This window comes from Lolium rigidum, chromosome 5 (assembly GCF_022539505.1).
Source record: "Lolium rigidum isolate FL_2022 chromosome 5, APGP_CSIRO_Lrig_0.1, whole genome shotgun sequence".
In the NCBI taxonomy this organism is placed as follows: domain Eukaryota; kingdom Viridiplantae; phylum Streptophyta; class Magnoliopsida; order Poales; family Poaceae; genus Lolium; species Lolium rigidum.
In genome coordinates this window covers 217672130-217695501 of record NC_061512.1, presented here as the reverse complement: position 1 = coordinate 217695501, position 23372 = coordinate 217672130, and the positions used below count along the sequence as shown (strand labels likewise).

The following is a 23372-nucleotide window of genomic DNA, read 5'->3' as shown; positions in this document are numbered from 1 at the left end:
TCCTTCTCTTCCAAACTCTCTTTGTCTTGGCCCCTGTACTGTCGAGAGCCCTGCCCATCTGATTTCTTGCGAGGCCAATAGGATCCCCTTCGTGAGCCAAAATTTAGATCTAACTTCTTGGGCCGACTGCTTACGAGCCTGGCCTAACCCTCCTGAAGATTGGGTTTCCTGGTATAGTAGAGTATCCAAAACTTACCAATCCACATGGGAAACCACAGGAATAGCCGATGCTCTGTCCTTATCATTGTCTCCCCTTGAGAAGCATGAAAACCTTCTAAAAACCATCGGCTATTTCTGGTCTGATGCTCTGAACTGCTTCATGTTTGGCTACGGTCCCATGACACCAACTCTGCTAGATGTGGTAATGATCACTGGCCTAGACATTACATCTCCCAGCCCCTCTGCTTTTATGCTGCCAAGGGTTCCTTTCAAACTCTCTTCCAAAACAGAGTGCACAAACTGGGGTGCTTACCTTCGACGCCACATGAAAAAGGAAGGCCCTGTAACAGAGAAAGAACACACGGCCTTCCTAAATTTCTGGTTGGAGCACTTCATATTCTGCGGCCCTTCACTTGCTCCGACCAAGAATTATCTTTCCTTGGCCTATGAACTTGCCAGAGGCACCCAGCTTGGCCTCGGCAAACTGTTCCTTGGAGAGGTCTATCGATATCTCCAACTAATGTCCGTCAAACTATTCTCCCAACAAACGGTCAAAACAGGAGGTCCCCGGTGGTTTATTCAACTATGGGCTCAACTGTATTTCCAGAACCACATCCCAAACTTCCCACTTTTGGCCACTTGCACCTTTCCGGATGCTAACGGAAGCAGATCCGATGCACTAGCTACGGCCAAGCCTTGTATAGCCTTCCAGGTAGTAAACTGATCCCCAAGGAAGCATCAAAGTGGTTCAGCATTTTCGTCCAAGGCCTGGACAATCCTCTCTTCTTTCCTTACACGGAGTCTGAAAATTTTGAAAACCCAGTCTCCTTCAGGCTAGACAGCTTTGCCGATGACACCAGCACCCGGCAATTATATTCCACCATGATCCGTCCCTGCTTCCTTCCAGTTGGCATGAGCACATCAAACAGAATAATCAAACATGGCTATGAGTCATATCAGCCGGTCGTAGCAGCCCGACAGTTTGGTCTTGGGCAGGTGTCTCCCCATTTCTTCCCACACCATTTAACAGAGAGCAGAGCTGACTTGCCCGATCTCCTCACCGGTCAGAGGTGCTACTCTTTCTTTGATGCTCTAGCAATCCCAGTTCCTAACAACCTCTCTTTCACCTCGTCAACCGATGGTTCTGAGACATGGTGGCCAATGTGGAAAACTCATGCCTTCAGGAGAGCTCTGGGACCGTTGCTGAAACAACTCGATGCTGAATATAACATCCCCACATAACAGGTACTACCACTCGCAAATTCTTGAAGTGGCTTACAATGATTTTTATAACCTTGCTCTGTCTCCTTGCAGCAACAAGATGGTCCAGAACCTACACATGATGACGGCTCCCCTTTTGAATTCTTCCCACCGGCTCTCGTGGTCCTCTTCTGCAAAAGCTCGCCACCTTTGAAAAAGGTTTTGATGCAGAGCCAGCCGATCTCACCAAAATCGGCTTCTAAGAGCAAAGCATCTCCCGGGCCAGCTGCCCCCCGAGCCTCAACCAAGGCGAGAACGACGGTGAGGAAAGTAGCCGTCAGGAAAACTTTGAAGCGCCGGAGCCCTTCTCCAGATCAAGAGAGCTTGCACGTACGTTGATCCATGCCTTGACTGATTTCATCTACACGCTTGTGCTTACTAACTCTTCTTTTATAGGCCTCCACCGAAGACAACTCCAGTGAGGAAACACAATCCAGTCGAGGGGATTCGAGCTCAGGTAACTCTGGGAAAATCACCACGCAGAGCCAGCCAGACTTGCCACCATCGGCTTCCAGGAAAAGGCCAGTTCCTGAACCTGCTGTCCCCCAAGCTCCAATCAAAGCGGAGCAAGGCGGCCTACGCACAAAGAGCCGATGCACCAAGAGGACTCGAAAGGAACCGCGAGCCCCTTCATCAAACCAAGAGGCTTCAAATGTAACTACCCTCCATACTCTCCCCGGCTCATCTTTCATGCTAATCCATTGCTGCTCGCATCGGCTAACCACCTCCTTTGCAGACTGATGACACTTCTAGTGGGGGAGTCGAGGAAGTGCTGATGCCCTCCGCAAGCCTGGGTCCAGTAATCCCTGAAGGTCCCGTTGACAAGGTCGCCAATTTGGCCAAGTCCCCAGCAGAAACACAAGAGCCGATGGCCTCATCATCGGCTGTCCCCTGGTCTCAGGAGAGGTAGACTCCTTTCGTTTGGCTTACCCTTACTTTCTGCTGCATACTGACGCTGTTTCTGTTTGTCAGGGTTGTGGCCTCTTGGGCTTGCTAACGTTCGACCCTGAATCGATCGAACCGGCTCCTTCTACGACATACGATGAACCACGACCCAGCGCTGTCCTCCGTCAATTTCAGCGTCTCAAAGCCCTGCTTTCCTCCCCGATCGAGACGTTGGTCGAAGACCCCGAGGAAGTGAAGAGTGTTCTTGAAGAAATCCAGCACCACCTCCCGGTAACGTTGCAGGTGAAACTTTGGCCAGTCGTGACTCTGTCTGCCTACAGGTCAAGGGTGAAGTTAGCTCGTTAGAGAATCGATCTACGCCACGCCCAACTCCCGTTGAAAGCCGATATTGCAGACAAATGTCAGCGGATTGATACGTCTCTGACGTATCGATAATTTCTTATGATCCATGCCATATTATTGATGATACCTACATGTTTTATGCACACTTTATGTCATATTCGTGCATTTTCTGGAACTAACCTATTAACAAGATGCCGAAGTGCCGATTGTCGTTTTCTCGTTGTTTTTGGTTTCGAAATCCTAGTAACGAAATATTCTCGGAATTGGACGAAATCAAGACCCGGGGACCTATTTTGCCACGAACCTTCCAAAAGACCGAAGAGCATACGAAGTGGGGCCACGAGGTGGCGACACCACAAGGCGGCGCGGCCAAGGGGGCCCGCGCCGCCCGTGGTGTGGGCCCCTCGTCGGCCCTCCGACTCTGCCCTTCCGCCTACTTAAAGTCTCCGTCGCGAAACCCCTGAGGCGAAAAACCACGATACGGAAAACCTTACTGAGACGCCGCCGCCGCCAATCCCATCTCGGGGGATTCTGGAGATCTCCTCCGGCACCCTGCCGGAGAGGGGATTCATCTCCCGGAGGACTATACACCGCCATGGTCACCTCCGGAGTGATGAGTGAGTAGTTCACCCCTGGACTATGGGTCCATAGCAGTAGCTAGATGGTTGTCTTCTCCTCATTGTGCTTCATTGTTGGATCTTGTGAGCTGCCTAACATGATCAAGATCATCTATCTCGTAATACTCTATGTTGTGTTTGTCGGGATCCGATGGATAGAGAATACCATGTTATGTTAATTATCAAGTTATTGCATATGTGTTGTTTATGATCTTGCATGCTCTCCGTTATTAGTAGAGGCTCGGCCAAGTTGATGCTAGTAACTCCAAGAGGGAGTATTTATGCTCGATAGTGGGTTCATGCTCGCATTGACACCTGGGACGATGGATGAAAGTTCTAAGGTTGTGTTGTGCTTGTTGCCACTAGGGATAAAACATTGATGCTATGTCCGAGGATGTAGTTATTGATTACATTACGCACCATACTTAATGCAATTGTCTGTTGCTTTGCAACTTAATACTGGAAGGGGTTCGGACGATAACCTCGAAGGTGGACTTTTTAGGCATAGATGCGGTTGGATGGCGGTCTATGTACTTTGTCGTAATGCCCAATTAAATCTCACTGTACTTATCATGACATGTATGTGCATTGTTATGCCCTCTCTATTTGTCAATTGCCCGACTGTAATTTGTTCACCCAACATGCTTTTATCTTATGGGAGAGACACCTCTAGTGAACCGTGGACCCCGGTCCATTCTTTTAATACTTGAAATACAAATTTGCTTGCATACTTGTTTCTACTCTTTTCTCTGCAAACAATCATCTTCCACACTATACATCTAATCCTTTGTTACAGCAAGCCGGTGAGATTGACAACCTCACTGTTTCGTTGGGGCAAAGTACTTTGGTTGTGTTGTGCAGGTTCCACGTTGGCGCCGGAATCTCTGGTGTTGCGCCGCACTACATCCCGCCGCCATCAACCTTCAACGTGCTTCTTGGCTCCTCCTGGTTCGATAAACCTTGGTTTCTTTCTGAGAGAAAACTTGCTGCTGTGCGCATCATACCTTCCTCTTGGGGTTCCCCAACGAACGTGTGAAATACACGCCATCAAGCATATTTTCTGGCGCCGTTGCCGGGGAGATCAAGACACTGTTGCAAGGGAGTCTCCACTTCTCAATCTCTTTACTTTGTATTTGTCTTGCTTTATTTTATTTACTACTTTGTTTGCTTCATTATATCAAAACACAAAAAAATTAGTTGCTAGCTTTACCTTATTTACTGTTTTGTTTGCTATATCAAAAACACAAAAAAAAATTAGTATACTTGCATTTACTTTATCTAGTTTGCTTTATTTACTACTGCTAAAATGGCTACCCCTGAAAATACTAAGTTGTGTGACTTCACTAGCACAAATAATAATGATTTCTTATGCACACCTATTGCTTCACCTGCTACTACAGCAGAATTCTTTGAAATTAAACCTCGCTTTATCGAATCTTGTTATGCGAGAGCAATTTTCTGGTGTTAGTTCTGATGATGATGCTGCCCATCTCAATAATTTTGTTGAATTGTGTGAAATGCAAAAATATAAAGATGTAGATGGTGACATTATAAAATTAAAATTATTTGCTTTCTCATTAAGAGGAAGAGCTAAAGATTGGTTGCTATCTCTGCCTAAGAATAGTATTGATTCATGGACTAAATGCAAGGATGCTTTTATTGGTAGATATTATCCCCCTGCTAAAATTATATCTTTGAGGAGTAGCATAATGAATTTTAAACAATTGGATAATGAACATGTTGCTCGAGCTTGGGAAAGAATGAAATCTTTGGTTAAAAATTGCCCAACCCGTGGATCGACTACTTGGATGATCATCCAAACCTTCTATGCAGGACTAAATTTTTCTTCGCGGAATTTATTGGATTCAGCTGCTGGAGGTACCTTTATGTCCATCACTCTTGGTGAAGCAACAAAGCTCCTTGATAATATGATGGTTAATTACTCTGAATGGCACACGGAAAGAGCTCCACAAGGTAAGAAGGTAAATTATGTTGAAGAATCCTCTTCCTTGAATGATAAGGTTGATGCTATTATGTCTATGCTTGCGAATGATAGGACTAATGTTGATCCTAATAATGTTCCATTAGCTTCATTGGTTGCCCAAGAAGAACATGTTGATGTAAACTTCATTAAAAATAATAATTTCAACAACAATGCTTATCGGAACAATTCTAGTAATAACTATAGGCCATATCCTTATAATAATGGTAACGGTTATGCTAATTCTTATGGGAATTCTTACAACAATAATAGGAATACACCCCTGGACTTGAAGCTATGCTTAAAGAATTTATTAGTACACAAACTGCCTTTAACAAATCATGTTGAGGAAAAGCTCAATAAAATTGATATTCTTGCTTCTAAGGTTGATAGTCTTGCCTCTGATGTTGATCTTTTGAAATCGAAAGTTATGCCTAATAGGGATATTTAAAATAAAATTGTTACTACAGCAAATTCCATCCAAGTTAGAATTAATGAGAATATAAGATTAATGGTTGAACTGCGTGCTAGGTGGGATAGAGAAGAAAATGAAAAACTAGCTAAAGAGGAAAATGTAGCTAAAGTTTGGACTATTACCACCACTAGCAATGCTAATGATTCACATGTTGCTGCACCTCCTACTATCAATGGTAAAATAATTGGTGTTGGCAATGCTTCTACTCCTAGTGCAAAGCGCGCAAAATTACCCGAAATTGCTAAAACTGCTGAAACTGCTTGTGATAAAACTGCTGAAATTTTTTCCAACCTTGGGGATGATAATCCCATTGCTTTAAATTGTAATGATTTAGATTTTGATGATTGCCACATCTCTGAAGTTATAAAGTTCTTACAAAAACTTGCTAAAAGTCCCAATGCTAGCGCTGTAAACTTGGCTTTCACAAAACATATTACAAATACTCTCATAAAAGCTAGAGAAGAGAAACTAAAACTTGAAACTTCTATTCCTAGAAAGTTAGAGGATGGTTGGGAGCCCATCATTAAAATGAGAGTCAAAGATTTTGATTGTAATGCTTTATGTGATCTTGGTGCAAGTATTTATGTTATGCCTAAAAAAGTCTATGATATGCTTGACTTGCCACCATTGAAAAATTGTTATTTGGATGTTAATCTCGCTGATAATGCTAAAAAGAAACCTTTGGGGAGAGTTGATAATGTTCATATTATGGTTAACAATAACCTTGTCCCCGTTGATTTTGTTGTCTTGGATATTGAATGCAATGCATCTTGCCCCATTATATTGGGAAGACCTTTTCTTCGAACCGTTGGTGCTACTATTGATATGAAGGAAGGTAATATTAAATATCAATTTCCTCTCAAGAAAGGTATGGAACACTTCCCTAGAAAGAGAATGAAGTTACCTTATGATTCTATTATTAGAACAAATTATGATGTTGATGCTTCATCTCTCGATGTTACTTGAGTTACACTTTCTGCGCCTAGCTGAAAGGCGTTAAAGAAAAGCGCTTATGGGAGACAACCCATGTTTTTACTACAGTATTTTTGTTTTATATTTGATTCTTTGAAGTTGTTTACTACTGTAGCAACCTCTCCTTATCTTAGTTTTGAGTTTTGTTGTGCCAAGTAAAGTCTTTGATAGTAAAGTAAGTACTAGATTTGTATTACTGCGCAGTTCCAGATTTCTTTGCTGTCACGAATCTGGGTCTACCTCCCTGTAGGTAGCTCAGAAAATTAAGCCAATTTACGTGCATGATCCTCAGATATGTACACAACTTTCATTAAATTTGGGCATTTTCATTTGAGCAAGTCTGGTGGCCTAATAAAATCCATCTTTACGGACTGTTCTGTTTTGACAGATTCTGCCTTTTATTTCGCATTGCCTCTTTTGCTATGTTGGATGAATTTCTTTGATCCATTAATGTCCAGTAGCTTTATGCAATGTCCAGAAGTGTTAAGAATGATTGTGTCACCTCTGAACATGTTAATTTTTATTGTGCACTAACCCTCTAATGAGTTGTTTCGAGTTTGGTGTGGAGGAAGTTTTCAAGGATCAAGAGAGGAGTATGATGCAATATGATCAAGGAGAGTGAAAGCTCTAAGCTTGGGGATGCCCTGGTGGTTCACCCCTGCATATTCTAAGAAGACTCAAGCTGTCTAAGCTTGGGGATGCCCAAGGCATCCCCTTCTTCATCGACAACATTATCAGGTTTCTCCCCTGAAACTATATTTGTATTCCGTCACATCTTATGCACTTTGCTTGGAGCGTCGGTTTGTTTTTGTTTTTTGTTTTGTTTGAATAAAATGGATCCTAGCATTCACTTTATGGGAGAGAGACACGCTCCGCTGTAGCATATGGACAAGTATGTCCTTAGGCTCTACTCATAGTATTCATGGCGAAGTTTTTTCTTCGTTAAATTGTTATATGGTTGGAATTGGAAAATGCTACATGTAGTAACTCTAAAATGTCTTGGATAATTTGATACTTGGCAATTGTTGTGCTCATGTTTAAGCTCTTGCATCATATACTTTGCACCCATTAATGAAAAAACACTTAGAGCTTGCTAATTTGGTTTGCATATTTGGTTTCTCTAGAGTCTAGATAATATCTAGTATTGAGTTTTGAACAACAAGGAAGACGGTGTAGAGTCTTATAATGTTTACAATATGTCTTTTATGTGAGTTTTGCTGCACCGTTCATCCTTGTGTTTGTTTCAAATAACCTTGCTAGCCTAAACCTTGTATCGAGAGGGAATACTTCTCATGCATCCAAAATACTTGAGCCAACCACTATGCCATTTGTGTCCACCATACCTACCTACTACATGGTATTTATCCGCCATTCCAAAGTAAATTGCTTGAGTGCTACCTTTAAAATTCCATCATTCACCTTTGCAATATATAGCTCATGGGACAAATAGCTTAAAAACTATTGTGGTATTGAATATGTACTTATGCACTTTATCTCTTATTAAGTTGCTTGTTGTGCGATAACCATGCTTCGGGGACGCCATCAACTATTCTCTCGTTGAATATCATGTGAGTTGCTATGCATGTCCGTCTTGTCCGAAGTAAGAGAGATCTACCACCTTTATGGTTGGAGCATGCATATTGTTAGAGAAGAACATTGGGCCGCTAACTAAAGCCATGATTCATGGTGGAAGTTTCAGTTTTGGACATATATCCTCAATCTCATATGAGAATAATAATTGTTGCCACATGCTTATGCATTAAAGAGGAGTCCATTATCTGTTGTCCATGTTGTCCCGGTATGGATGTCTAAGTTGAGAATAATCAAAAGCGAGAAATCCAAAATGCGAGCTTTCTCCTTAGACCTTTGTACAGGCGGCATGGAGGTACCCCATTGTGACACTTGGTTAAAACATGTGCATTGCAAAGATCCGGTAGTCCAAGCTAATTAGGACAAGGTGCGGGCACTATTAGTATACTATGCATGAGACTTGCAACTTGTAAGATATAATTTACATAACTCATATGCTTTATTACTACCGTTGACAAAATTGTTTCATGTTTTCAAAATAAAAGCTCTAGCACAAATATAGCAATCGATGCTTTCCTCTTTGAAGGACCATTCTTTTTACTTTTATGTTGAGTCAGTTCACCTATCTCTCTCCACCTCAAGAAGCAAACACTTGTGTGAACTATGCATTGATTCCTACATACTTGCATATTGCACTTGTTATATTACTCTATGTTGACAATTATCTATGAGATATACATGTTACAACTTGAAAGCAACCGCTGAAACTTAATCTTCCTTTGTGTTGCTTCAATGCCTTTACTTTGATTTATTGCTTTATGAGTTAACTCTTATGCAAGACTTATTGATGCTTGTCTTGAAGTACTATTCATGAACAGTCTTTGCTTTATGATTCACTTGTTTACTCATGTCATTACCATTGTTTTGATCGCTGCATTCATTACATATGTTTACAAATAGTATGATCAAGGTTATGATGGCATGTCACTTCAGAAATTATCTTTGTTATCGTTTTACCTGCTCGGGACGAAGCGTAACTAAGCTTGGGATGCTTGATACGTCTCCGACGTATCGATAATTTCTTATGATCCATGCCATATTATTGATGATACCTACATGTTTTATGCACACTTTATGTCATATTCGTGCATTTTCTGGAACTAACCTATTAACAAGATGCCGAAGTGCCAGTTGCTGTTTTCTGCTGTTTTTGGTTTCAGAAATCCTAGTAACGAAATATTCTCGGAATTGGACGAAATCAAGACCCAGGGGCCTATTTTGCCACGAACCTTCCAAAAGACCGAAGAGCATACGAAGTGGGGCCACGAGGTGGCGACACCACAAGGCGGCGCGGCCAAGGGGGGCCCGCGCCGCCCTGTGGTGTGGGCCCCTCGTCAGCCCTCCGACTCTGCCCTTTCGCCTACTTAAAGCCTCCGTCGCGAAACCCCTGAGGCGAAAAACCACGATACGGAAAACCTTCCAGAGACGCCGCCGCCGCCAATCCCATCTCGGGGGATTCTGGAGATCTCCTCCGGCACCCTGCCGGAGAGGGGATTCATCTCCCGGAGGACTCTACACCGCCATGGTCACCTCCGGAGTGATGAGTGAGTAGTTCACCGCTGGACTATGGGTCCATAGCAGTAGCTAGATGGTTGTCTTCTCCTCATTGTGCTTCATTGTTGGATCTTGTGAGCTGCCTAACATGATCAAGATCATCTATCTCGTAATACTCTATGTTGTGTTTGTCGGGATCCGATGGATAGAGAATACCATGTTATGTTAATTATCAAGTTATTGCATATGTGTTGTTTATGATCTTGCATGCTCTCCGTTATTAGTAGAGGCTCGGCCAAGTTGATGCTAGTAACTCCAAGAGGGAGTATTTATGCTCGATAGTGGGTTCATGCCCGCATTGACACCTGGGACAAGTGACGTAAAGTTCTAAGGTTGTGTTGTGCTTGTTGCCACTAGGGATAAAACATTGATGCTATGTCCGAGGATGTAGTTATTGATTACATTACGCACCATACTTAATGCAATTGTCTGTTGCTTTGCAACTTAATACTAGAAGGGGTTCGGACGATAACCTGAAGGTGGACTTTTTAGGCATAGATGCAGCTTGGATGGCGGTCTATGTACTTTGTCGTAATGCCCAATTAAATCTCACTCGTACTTATCATGACATGTATGTGCATTGTTATGCCCTCTCTATTTGTCAATTGCCCGACTGTAATTTGTTCACCCAACATGCTTTTATCTTATGGGAGAGACACCTCTAGTGAACTGTGGACCCCGGTCCATTCTTTTAATACTGAAATACAAATCTGCTGCAATACTTGTTTTTACTGTTTTCTCTGCAAACAATCATCTTCCACACTATACATCTAATCCTTTGTTACAGCAAGCCGGTGAGATTGACAACCTCACTGTTTCGTTGGGGCAAAGTACTTTGGTTGTGTTGTGCAGGTTCCACGTTGGCGCCGGAATCTCCGGTGTTGCGCCGCACTACATCCCGCTGCCATCAACCTTCAACGTGCTTCTTGGCTCCTCCTGGTTCGATAAACCTTGGTTTCTTTCTGAGGGAAAACTTGCTGCTGTGCGCATCATACCTTCCTCTTGGGGTTCCCCAACGAACGTGTGAAATACACGCCATCACGGATCAATGAGAAAAAGGCAGCCTTAGATGCCAAAACTGACACCTCTGTCAGCACCGCCGAACTTGAGACCTTGCGAAAGGAATTGGAGGACCTTGAAGAGAGGGTCCGGGCAACCAAGCAGCTTATTCACGATAAGGAAGCTCTTATTGCCCGCTCCCAAGAGGAAGCAGAAGGCCTCAAAGCTCAACTGAAAACTGATCTGGCAGAGATACGGGCCCTGAACAAACAGCTAGTGACGGGCGAGGACGAAGATGACGAGGCCGAGATCGCCGAGGTGGATCGTGTCCGTGCTGACGCCCTCCGTGCCTTCGAGGCATTCCTTCAGTAGAGCTTATCCATGTAACCTGACACCTGCTCATAACAGCTTGTACCTCTAGAGTCGATGGCTGCGCATCGGCTTTTGTACTGATATCTGCTCGTAACAGTTTGTACTTCTAGAGTCGATGGCTGCGCATCGGCTTTTTTTAATTCTAAAGTCGATGTCTGTGCATCGGCTGTGCTTGCGTCCTGTTGCTTTGTAAATTTTTTTTACTGGCCGATTTCATGCATCGGCCCCCATATTTCACTGTCCGTCATCCCATATTAGGTGCCCCCCGAGCCGAATCTTTCAAGTAGTTGAAGATATCGGCTCTCCAGTCATCCGATTCCAGGAACTGTACCCATCCATGAAACTTAAAACCTTATGACAAGCAGCTGCATTGATCAATGTCTCTGCCACCGGCATTGGATACTCATCCTTTGGAGTGGCTTTATTGAGATCCCGAAAATCTATGGCGACGCGCCATCAGCCGTCCTTTTTCTCTACAGGTACGATACTAGAAATCCACTCAGCATACCTGCATGGCCTGATGAACCCGGCGCTCAACATTTTCTCGATCTCTTTCTTGACTTCTTCTAAAATTTTGGCCTTCATTTGTCGTGCTCGCTGCTGGAACGGCTGAAATCCTTTCTTAAGAGGGAGCCGATGCTCAATGATGCTCCTGTCTAACCCGGGCATCTCTGTGTAATCCCAGGCAAAACAATCTGGGTATTCTTTTAACAAAGCTATCATCAGGCCCCTCAGATGCGGATCTAACTTTTTGCTGATAAATGTTGGTCGTGGCTTATCCCCAGGACCAATGTCGATTTCTTCTAGCTCATCAGCCGATGTAAACCCATATCCTAGCTTCCCGTCGCCTGCTAGATCAATGTTGAACACAGGCAAAACGTATGGTGAGGATTTGGGCCGATTGCTGGAATCGGCCTCCTTTTCGATTGCATTGCTCAATGAAGGTTTACAACTTATTTGTGCTCCACTACGGGAAGGAGTCTCCCTACTACGACTACGTGACATGCGTGGGGTGAGATCATTGCTTTTTATTTTTTGGGGCCGATCGCAGGGATCGGCCTTGCCACGTACGTCCAGTGACTTTGCTGTTGCTACTCTGTCAGGCCGGTGGATAAGACCAGCCTCACCCCGTTTTTTGTAGCTTCGATACGCTCACAGCCGTCCAAACTGACTCCAGAGAGCGGCCCTTGGTCTTCCGCGTCCCAAATATTCATGCCAGCTATTGAGATCTCGATCGAGTCATCTGCATGAACGACCTCCACTTCATCTCCATCCCATTGTATCGGGCATTGGTGCATTGTGGATGGAATGCAGCATTGGCGTGAATCCAATCCCTCCCTAGCGGGACAGCGTACGTGCTTTTGCTCGTCGACGATGAAGAATGATGTAGGGATGGTTTTTCGGCCTACGGTTAGATCCACGTTCAGAACGCCTTGCGTCTCTGATGCTTGGCCGTTGAAGTCTCTTAGTGTGACGTTGGTTTTGATCAGATCTGTGTTAGAGCGTCCCAAACGCCGTAGCATGGAGTATGGCATTATATTGACTGCCGCTCCCGTGTCAACCAACATCTTGCTGACAGGCTGCCCGTTGATATAACCTCTTAGGTACAGGGCCTTCAGATGTTTGTAGCTCTTCTCACGTGGTTTTTCAAAGATGACTGGCCGCGGGCCGCAGTCAAACTGTGCTACCGGCACTTCTTCGGTTCTTGGAGCACAAAACTCCGACGGAAGTATGAACACCATATTTGTGCCAGCCGATGCATTCGCATCGGCTTTTACTTGTTTGGGGCGCCATTCTTTCTTCTGTGGACGACTCTCCGCGTCCAAAGTTTGCTGGGCCGCGCTTTCCTCAACGTGTGCAGGTATTGTGCCTCGGCTTCCTCCAAGCTACGTAGCCGCTGAACCCTACGCTTTTGGGAGTGACTGAGTCCATCAGGGCACCACCTTGGCCGGTGGTATCTATCCTCTTCTTCACCTTCTGACTCCTCAAAATCTTCCTTTTGAGATGACTCAGCTCGTCTGTTCTGAGATGGGAGAGGCCCTAGACGCTTGAAAGCTGAAACCTCACCTGCGTCCTTCTTCTGTTGTCTACACTCCGGGCAGTTGTCGATTGTAGGCAATCGACTCATTCCTGAATCCCAGCAGTGTTTAAAGAAAGGACAATCCCAGTGTTTATCCATGTCTTCCTGCTCTCTTGACTTCCCCTTAGCGCGGTGCTCATGTCCTTCGTCGTCTCTATCATACCGACGATATCTTCCATTGTCTACGTCAGACCGACGATATCTTTCGTCATCTCTGTCGTACCTCCGACGTCGGTCGTACTAACGCTCATATTTGTTAAGGAGATGCGCGGAGAGCGGACGTTGGTACCGCACGTTTCTCACTTGTTCCTCGGTGATGTACCGTCTGTCATCATATCGGGGCCGGTCGCGTGGGCCGGCCTCCTCCTTTTCCTTGCCACGGGAGTGACCGTTTTCTTCTTTATCCTTGCCATGGTGGTATACAGCCCTGCCATGTTAACATCGAATGAGAAATCTAGCCGACGCCCCGTGGAGTGATTGAGTTCCACCATGTTGACGCCAGGAAACGGATGTGTGTCCACTTTCATGGCAAACTGACCAAGGATCAAACGGCCTTGTTCTATCGCCGTTTGGATCTGCCGACGCAACTCTTTGCAGTCATTGGTGATATGGGTGAACAAGTGATGCCACTTGCAGTACGGTCTCCCGTTCATTTCTTGCGCCGTAGGGATTTTATGGCCTTCGGGTAACTTCAGCTGTTTTTCCTTAAGCAATAAATCAAAAATCTGCTCGGCTTTGCTTACATCGAAGTCAAACCCTTTTGCAGGCCCTTGTTGTTTCACCCATTTGCAGGACACGGGAACTGCCCCCCGAGCCCATTCAGCCACGGCTACTTCCTGGTCTTCTGCAGAATCCTCAACTTCTTCTGTCTCGACCAGGCCTATCGGACGCTTGAACTTGTCTTGGTACAATTCTGGGTGGCGCTGCTCATATAATGTTAATTTCTGGACCATGTGCGCCAGTGAAACGTATTCTACTTGGAAAGCCAGATCCTTGATTGGCGCTGCGTGGCCCGATGCTGCCAGATCGACTGCTTCTTTCTTAGTTAAACGAGCCGAATAACATCGGTTCCTGACAGTCCTGAAACACTGAATGTATTCCGACACCGTTTCTCCCCGCTTCTGCCGTACCTGCGCTAGATCGGCAATGCCAGCCTCGGTAGCTTCGGAGTGATATTGAACATGAAACTGCTCTTCCAGCTGCTTCCACGTCCGGACTGAGTTTGGTGGCAACGAGGTGTACCACCCAAAAGCTGGTCCCGTGAGAGATTGCGCAAAAAACCTTACACGTAACGGGTCTGATGCTGAAATCATGCCCAACTGTGCCAAATATCGGCTCACATGTTCAATTGAGCTAGACCCTTCTGATCCATTGAATTTTGAGAATTCAGGGAGCCGATACTTGGGCGGCAGCGGGATCAAATCATACTCGTTGGGGTACGGCTTGGAATAGCCGATGGTTCTCCTCTTTGGCAGGATGCCGAACTGGTCTCTCAAGATTGTACTGATTTGTTCCACGGTATGAGCTGCAGGGGCTGAGCTTTCATGACTCGTTCCGGTGGCATATTTAGCTATCCACGCCTGTTTATCGGCGTCCGCTCCAGAAATCCCTCCTGCTGCAATCTGGTTCGTGCGTGCCAAGTTATTGCAGTCCGGCACGTATGTGCAAACGTATCCATGTGGGATTTCTTTAGGTGGCTCATACAGGAATTGGCAATCGCCAGGATCGCCTCCAACCTTGTAGACGACGTAGGCCGGTGAACCCCGTGGCTCGGAGCCGCAAGCGCGAATGGCAGCTCGCGGTCTGGTCCGGAACGGTATTTCTCCCCGGTGCGTTCCTAGGGCAGGCCCCGACGGAGAGTACCGATGCTTCATGATTTCTCGAACCACGCGAACCGCAATGCGCTCGAAAGCGTTCACCAGGCTCTCGAATGACGGTGTAGAGAATGAGCCACCATGTAATTAACTTCCTGGCGCAGAGCTCTGGTGCGTTCCTCTGAAGGGGTAGACAGATCTACTTCATCGAGAACGCCTTCGGGTGAGAACCCTTTCCACCTAATGCCATGTGAACGGGTCTTCGCGAAAGTGCCGATGAGATCGGATTCGAAGACGGCTTTAATCTCATCATATTTCTTCTTGTGCTCCTCAGGCAGATCTTCGTACGTGACTGGTTCATCCGCCATCTCAGCTGCAGATGTTGACGTAGTTGCTGTAGAAGGTCCCACCGGGCGTGCCAGAATGTGTTGCCTGCCAAAACCCACCGGCGAGCACCGACGAGCAACACGAAGAGCCGGGAGGCTCCCAGGACTGCTGGTGGGCCCTGGTCCCTCGGGCGACGGCCCGCAAAACTCCGGCACACGTCCTGGCTAATGCGAGGGCGTGCCACCTGACCTATACCTGGTCAGGAAGGTGATGGATTGCTTCAATTAGTTTCCTGCATGGCAGACACGTAAACATTAAATACGAGCCCCGATCGGCTCTCAGGTTACCCTGTGAATCGGCTCAAAGAGCCGATTGACCCATGGTTCATGTTGGATTTACGATAACATGGGGATCCTGCTTTATCAATACCAAGTTAAATCAATCTACGATAGTCTAGGGTTTTCACCGCATAACCGGAACATCCTACGCGTAGTTGAGCCTGGCAGATACGAAAGATAATAGAAAACTAGTCCTAAAAGAGGCCTAAAAACCAACACGAAGTCGATTCCCGGAACAATCCCTCTAGGATCAGCAAACCATACCTTACGCACTACTCGGATCGTTCAACCCGTTTGCAAGGCCTAACCATGCGGATATCAAACTAATCCTTGGAGAACAAGGAACAACCGTAACGATCAGATCTACTAAATAAAGATTAAGCAAGATGCTGCCCTTACACCCAAGATAGGTGCAAAGGCAGCTAGATATTGAGGGGCAGCGTAGCTAAGCAAGCATATCAGAAAAGTATGGACGTCAGCCCCAAAACACCTACGATAACGGTATTGCTCGCCGTCAACAAGGCTTCAGTACGAGCAATACCAAACAACGAATAAACTGATACTGCCTAGATCGCAAGATGCGATCTAGGCAGCATGTCGCTTACCCGGAAGAAACCCTCGAAACAAGGGGTGGCGATGCGCCTAGATTGGTTTGTTGTGAACGTGATCGTCCTCCTTTCTCAATAACCCTAGGTACATATTTATAGTCTGTAGACTTTCTATCTTTGGGATAAACCTAGCTGTGTACGACTAAACTCTATCTCTTAATTCTAAACTGAAATGTGATCTACCCTAATGTACAAATATACGGGCAATCTAGCCCAAACTCTCGCACGAGGCCGATTCAGAGACACTTTATGTGCATGTCCTCTAAGCCCATCTCAATCACGGCCCATCTCCTGCTCTGGCTAAATTCTGGTGATAACATATACACAAATTGAAATTATTATGACATATGCCAATTGAAACACTAGTCACTTACGTGCAACTGCAGATGGCATGATACAAGGCAGAAGGAAGGTTGTGAGCTTCAGCCTCCTTATTTTCTTACAGCCAGCGTGTTTGCCAAGACGACATGACCAGGTGTAAGGGTACACTGCCCTTAAGTGTGGTTTTGGTAGTTAATGACAATCCTCTATGGACTAATGTTTTCATTGTGTTTATATGAAGAAATATTCTATAGGTATTTCTTGAAGTCCATATGTTGGAGTCAAGGGTGGATTCCATGAATATTAATGTTATACATTTGGTATTGGCATCAAGATCATCGATTTGAAGAGAACAATATGATATGATCAAGAAGAAAAAATGAAGATGGAGTTCTTGTGCGGAACTCAAGTTTACCATTCTCTAGCTTATGTGTTAAGCAATGCATGATCAAGATTTTATGGTTTTCGGCAATAACCCAAGTTTTCATTGCGGGAGAGTAAACTTTTTTTTTCCTCGGTGTGGTTGTAAGCCTAAGACTTGGATCACAAACTTCTTCTTCTCTTTAAATGAATTAAGGTAAATAATTTGCCTTTCTTTCAAACAAAAACTATTTCTTACGTGTCCCAACTGGTGATACACATTTATGCGTGGATCAATTCCTTTGTACCGTGACATGCATCTTGCATGGCTTGCTTCTGATCGAATCTCTACATACGTTTCTTTTTTTACAGGATCCGTATGCCTTGCTCTTCTCTTTTTGAGGGGATATTACCTACAGAGAAAGCAGTAATATGAGGCTCCCGTAACTGCGATTGTATATTTTCCAACAACAAGAATGAAAACTATTCCATTTAATCATCTAATGGCTTTTATCCAAACTCAGGGATTTATTCTCACTGTAGGGCTGTTGTCTGTCATGCAAATAATTCCATGTGTACCTTTTTTTGGCCTAGACGATGCCCGGGAATTTGTACAAAAATAAGAACATTATAAATTAGATAAATGGAAAAAAAGATTGCAGCCCATTTTTTTTGAGCATAACCAGCCGTCCTTTATTCATTAGACATGTTCATAGGAATACAAAAATGGTCTGGTGAATTGATCAGCCAGACATGACGACCTGGTGATAAGTATGCAGAGCTCTTTGCTAAGCTATGAGCTTCTACATTCGACGCCCTCTTCTCGTGACCAAAACGCATAAGAGAAAATTCTTCGGATCTTGCTTGGATTTCGTTCAACACTGAGCTGTAAGAACCGGAAACTCTCAGCGCACGGATTTTGCGAGCAGTTTACTACCCGGATGGTGACATACTGACAGCGACGAAAGGTTCACATCCGTCAAAGATCTGGAGATCCATCCTAGAGGGGCGTGACACGCTACGCCAGGGGCTGATACGACGGATAGGTACAGGTGATGACACTAATCCCTGGAACGATAACTGGCTACCGAGGGGAGTGGCGATGAGGCCTATCGCATGCTTGGATCCCGAGGCGCAGGATGTGCCAACTCGTGTAGCGCAGTTGATAGAAACCACCTCGGCAAGCTGGAATATGCAAACGTTGGAGAGGTTTTTTCTACCGATTGACATCGAGCTCATTCGAGCTATTCCGCTGAGCACGAGGCGCACGACTGATTTATGGTCCTGGTTTTTTGAGAAGAATGGAATCTTCTCGGTAAAGTCAGCTTACCGTATGATCGTGGACACAAAGAGGCGCAAAGAGGATTGGATTGAGCAGCGGCCGGGGAGCTCAAACTAGGATGATGAGGAGAAGATGTGGACGAAGCTCTGGAAAGTTAGTGTTCCTTCAAAGCTTCGGGTTTTCTTGTGGAGGTTGGCAAAGAATTCGATACCAACAGGCGACGTCCGTTTCCACCGTAATATGGCAACGACGGCGGCGTGCAGCTTGTGTGGGAAGGAGAACTCGTGGCGTCACTCTTTGCTAGAGTGCACGATGTCCCGATGCATTTGGGCTCTGGCACCAGAACATATAGTGGAGCACATGGAGAACTCGAGGGAGCCAAGTGCAAAGAGCTGGTTATTTGCAATGATCAAAACGTTAAATCATGACGATCTCACCCGCTGCTTGGTCACGTTATGGGCAGTGTGGTTTGCTCGGCGAAAGGAGATCCATGAGGAGTTGTTTCAAAGTCCGCTATCCACTCGTTGCTTTGTGGAGGGCTTCTTGCGAGATTTGGCGATGACAAAGGAGAAGAAGAAGACGCCAAAGAAGGAGGAAGGCACATGTTTAAGGTGGATCGCGCCACCTGTGGGCAGTGTCAAGATCAATGTCGACGTAGCGGTACGCAAGCACCAGAACTTTGGTGCGGTTGCGGCGGTGTGCAGGGCAGAGGACGGGCATTACCTTGGAGCATCGGCCGTGGTGATCCAGGATATCTCGGACCCAGCAACCCTAGAAGCGCTTGCATGTAGAGAGGCTCTAGCTTTGGGCCGAGATTTGCTTTAAGAGAGGGTGTTCGTGGCGACAGATTGTTTGGAGATTGTCGAGAGCATGAAAAAAGATTGCAGCCTAAGCCGATCAAAACACTAATGTGCAAATTTAAGTTATGGTACAGTACTGCAGAGCCTTTGAATCGGTGGACGCTACTGAATCGCTAATGGGACCAACACCGATATAAAGAAGTGTCTCTTTCTCTCTTCTCTTTCAAATTTTGTCCACACAGCTGGCTGATGACTTGTAGAATCCAAATCAAAGCAAAAGCACTAGTACGATTTCTCTCTCACCTTTTTTGCTTTCGAACCGAACCAATTGGTCGCTTTTCCCGTGCCACGTTTTTCTATTCTTCCAACAACCAGTTCAACGTACCAGGCGCGTTTAGACCACTGTGTGGGTAGTCATATGTGCAAGTGTTCAGTAGCAGATCTAACTTATTTTCACATGTATGAACGTGGGCCATCCGTTTATTTATCTGTTTATAGTCTTTGTATCAGACGAACAAGGGAATGGGGTATCATAGCAGGTGTATTTAACAGCCCAGTAGTTCTTCCATTGTCAGGCTGCTCATCAGTTCTGAGCTCAAAGTTAGAATAATCCGGGAGCATGTGGTTCATGCAATGTCCTGCAGTGATCAAACCAGTTCGTGCACTCCTAACCTGGTAACAGATGGTCTTTTGTTCTTTGTCAGGGCATCTCCAGCGGGGCGACGCATTTTAGCGTCCGCGTGCGTCCGTTTGCGTCGGCCGAAATGGTCAAAATCGACCGCGCGTCCGTTTGCGTCGGGGGTGGGTCCAACGGCATGACGCATTTTACGTCTGCGGCGCAGACGCGGAAGCGGTGCCCTCGATGCAGACTCGCTGCCAGGCGGGCCCGGTGGAGACGCGAGCGGACACTTTCCGCGTCCGTGCAGCGTCCGCAGAGACGATATGCGGCACGTTTGCGTCTCTGCGGATGCCCCGGTCACTTTGCGTCGCGCCGCTGGAGAGGGTGCCAGACGCATTTTCGGTCAAAGCGGACGTCCGTTTGCGTCACGCCGCTGGAGATGCCCTTAGAAAAACGACTGGTCCTATTCAAACGCGAAGCCCATTCATTTGTCATTTTCTTCGCCTTCTGATTTGTCATGTTCTCCTCATCTTCATTTGTATTTGATCGATAAAAGGTTTACTTCCGACATTCAGAAATCTCCCTAAACGAAAGATAAAGGTCAGAAATACCATACCCACGATGGTGTTCTTCAGCAGGGAGTGACAATTAGCAACCCCGAACCTTGTTCAGCTGGAGAACACCGATCAATCATATGGTCTGATCTCTGTATTTGCAACGATGAGGAAATGACAAGAAACAAGTACGTGACACCAACAAGCATGGCATAGATTAAAATTCCCACTGAGATTGACCGAAATTTACAACACACCAAATCCCCATAAGTTGATCAAATTTCCGCACAGCTCAAAATTTCCTGGGGTTATAATGATCCTGGGGGTGCGATTCATGTAATAAAACCTGTTAATGAAATGGTAAAGCTGGTCCTATTGCTTGCAAGAAAAACTGCTGGTCCTATTCAAATTCTTCGCCTGCTCATTTGTCCTATTCCTCGCCTGCTTATTTGTCATTTTGTCCCCATCTTTTGTTTGTAATGGTCGATACAATGTTTACTTCTTTCGCAAGACAGAATCAGAGATACCATACCCATGCTGGTGTTATTCACCGGGGAATCGAAAATTGGTGAGACTGAACCTAATTCAGACCGAGAACACACATTAATCGAAATCTACTGATCTTTCTGTTTGCAACCATCAGGAAATGACCAAGAAATAAGTAAAGCATATATAGCACAGATAAAAATCCCGACTATCTAATTGATCAATATGTTGTAGCACAGATCAAAATTCCCACAAATTGTTCAAAGTTTCGCACAGATCAAAATTTCCACCATAATTTATCAAATCCGTGCAAAGCACAGAGACAGTGGAGCTGCTGCAGCTTGCAATCGATGGGAGGAGGAGGAGGAGGAGGCCGTCATAATAATTTTAGCAATGGCATACCCTAGAGTTGCTTCAGAAATCGAAGTCCTTGAGCAACTTGCGAACCTGCTCGAGCGTGACGAAGAGCACGACGGTGAAGGGCCCCTGGCGCGTAACGGTGGGTATGAACCCCTTGTAGAGCGCGAGGGCGCCCTCGGACCGGACGGTCTTGATGGCGCAGTCGAGCGCGCCGGCGTAGGGTGGCGGGCAGCCGGGCTGCACCTTCATGTTCATGACCCTGGTCTTGACGCAGTCGACGGGGCTGGAGGCGGCGGCGGCGACGAGGCCGGCGGCGAAGCTGGCGGCGACGTGCGTGGCGAGCCCGTCGGCGGCGGGGCCGCGGCGGGAGAGGATGGCCTCCTTGGCCTGGTCGTAGGTGGCGAGCTGCGAGGCGGTGACGATCATGGCGCGGTTGACGGTGAGCGAGGAGCCGCGCCAGAGGCTGCGCACGCCCTCGTCGCGCGCGATGCGGGCGATGGCGTGCGCGACGCTGCGGTAGTTGCGGCGCTCGGCGGCGGGGAGGCGCCCGTCGGCCTGCATCCGCACCATGGCGACGTCGGCGGGGTTGCCGACGGTGGAGCCGACGCCGCCGGCGACGAGCCCGGCGGCGAGCTTGCGGTGCAGCGGGAGCGGGGCGCCGCCGGAGTCCCGCTCCCACCGGCGCTTGATGGTGTCGTAGAGGCCCATGGAGGTGGAGGAGTAGACGGCCTGGCGCAGCACGGTGGCGGAGACCCCCGAGAGGAGCCCGGTGGGGCCCTCGGCGCGCAAGATCTGGGCGCCCATGGCGATGGGCCCGGGCTTGCGCGGCGGCGGGTGGAGGAGGTCGTGGTGGTGGTGCTGCGGGAAGGGGAAGACGAGGGCGAAGCGCATGGCGGGGGCAGGTGGGGGCAGCTCGCCGTGGAGCTGCATGCGGACCTTGATGAGGTCGAGCGGGTGCGTGGAGCAGCCGGCGACGACGGAGGCGGCGCCGCCCTCGACGAAGCCCTTCAGCCCCATGTCGCCGTCGTCGTCGTCGTCGTGGGTGGTGATTCGGCGGTGCGGAGGGTCATGCGGCTACAAATCTGGGAAGACGCCCCCGGCCAGCGCTGGGGAGGCGGCCGCGGAGCGGAGGGGAGACAGCCAGACAGGAAGGCGGGTGGTGCTGGGCTGGGTCTCCTCTCCTCTCGTAACCTAGGAGGACATGTGGCATGTGGGCCGCGCGCGCCCTAGGTAGGTGGATTCTCTCATTCTCTTCCAAGAAAATATGCTCTCCCATCCGTTTTTTTTGATAGCAACGTGTACTTTATTGATCAAGCAACCATAGAGTCTTTACAGATAGCATCCCGAATACACTCGGGAGGCACACCACGCCAAATTGACACACTAGAGTAATCAACAGAATGAGCTAGAACATGCGCTGCAACATTCTGCGAGCGGTAAACATGAGTAATGGAACTGTATTGGAAAGAAGAGAGCAACCTCTTGATATTTTCGATCACAGACCCACAAGCCGATCGGTCCTTTCCGGGCGAATTCACACGCTGGACTACCGAAAGACAATCACTTGCGCAGATAAAGTTGTCAAAGCCTTCCCCTCTCGCAAAGGAGAGAGCGCACCTGATCGCCATTGCTTCCGCCATCTCTGGGAATGTGACATTTGGGAACTTGTCGCAACGACGCTGCTATGCGGTCCCGCGAGTGATCACGCACCACAATTCCAACCCCCATACTTTGGGAGGAAGAGAACAAAGCCGCGTCGACATTAATCATCAAAGTACCTTCCATCGGCGGAGACCAAGATGCTCGCCGAAGAGGTCTCCCGCCCGGGGCCGGTACAAGACCGGTACATATGTGTCTCGAATCATATCGACATAGGCAATCACCCTTCGGCTACCCCCGATGGATTAACAACACCGCCTTCTTCTCGCAGCCTTGTTCCTCGTGTCCCACAAATGCCGTAACGTCGCAGCGAGAGTAGTGACTTGTTCTTTAGTGCACCGAGCCGGAAAGTCAAAAAGCCACAATTTAGGGAGGTGAAACTCCTACGATTGAGCCGGATTCCAATGTGTTCCTTCACACCATCCCAAACCGCACGAGCAAAGGGGCGTAACAACAAAGCATGTTCGACGCTTTCTTCAACAGAGCAATGTATACATGCAGCTTGAAGAGGGCACTCCGCCGTCTCCGGAATTGCCG

The 23372-nt window shown here is 47.0% G+C and overlaps 1 protein-coding gene across 1 annotated transcript; it reads right to left on the bottom strand.

Annotated features, from left to right (window-relative positions):
- Positions 1-21227: 21227 nt before the first annotated feature.
- On the bottom strand, positions 21228-22291 carry LOC124658001 (mitochondrial uncoupling protein 5-like). The gene has a single exon (XM_047196453.1). It carries the CDS (start codon positions 22191-22193, stop codon positions 21231-21233), a length of 963 nt encoding a protein of 320 aa, XP_047052409.1. The 5' UTR covers positions 22194-22291; the 3' UTR covers positions 21228-21230.
- Between the last annotated feature and the right edge of the window lie 1081 nt (positions 22292-23372).

Bases quoted from the DNA above. Each gene is read 5' to 3' on its own strand.
- LOC124658001 (XM_047196453.1), bottom strand. From the start codon at position 22,193: ATGGGGCTGAAGGGCTTCGTCGAGGGCGGCGCCGCCTCCGTCGTCGCC.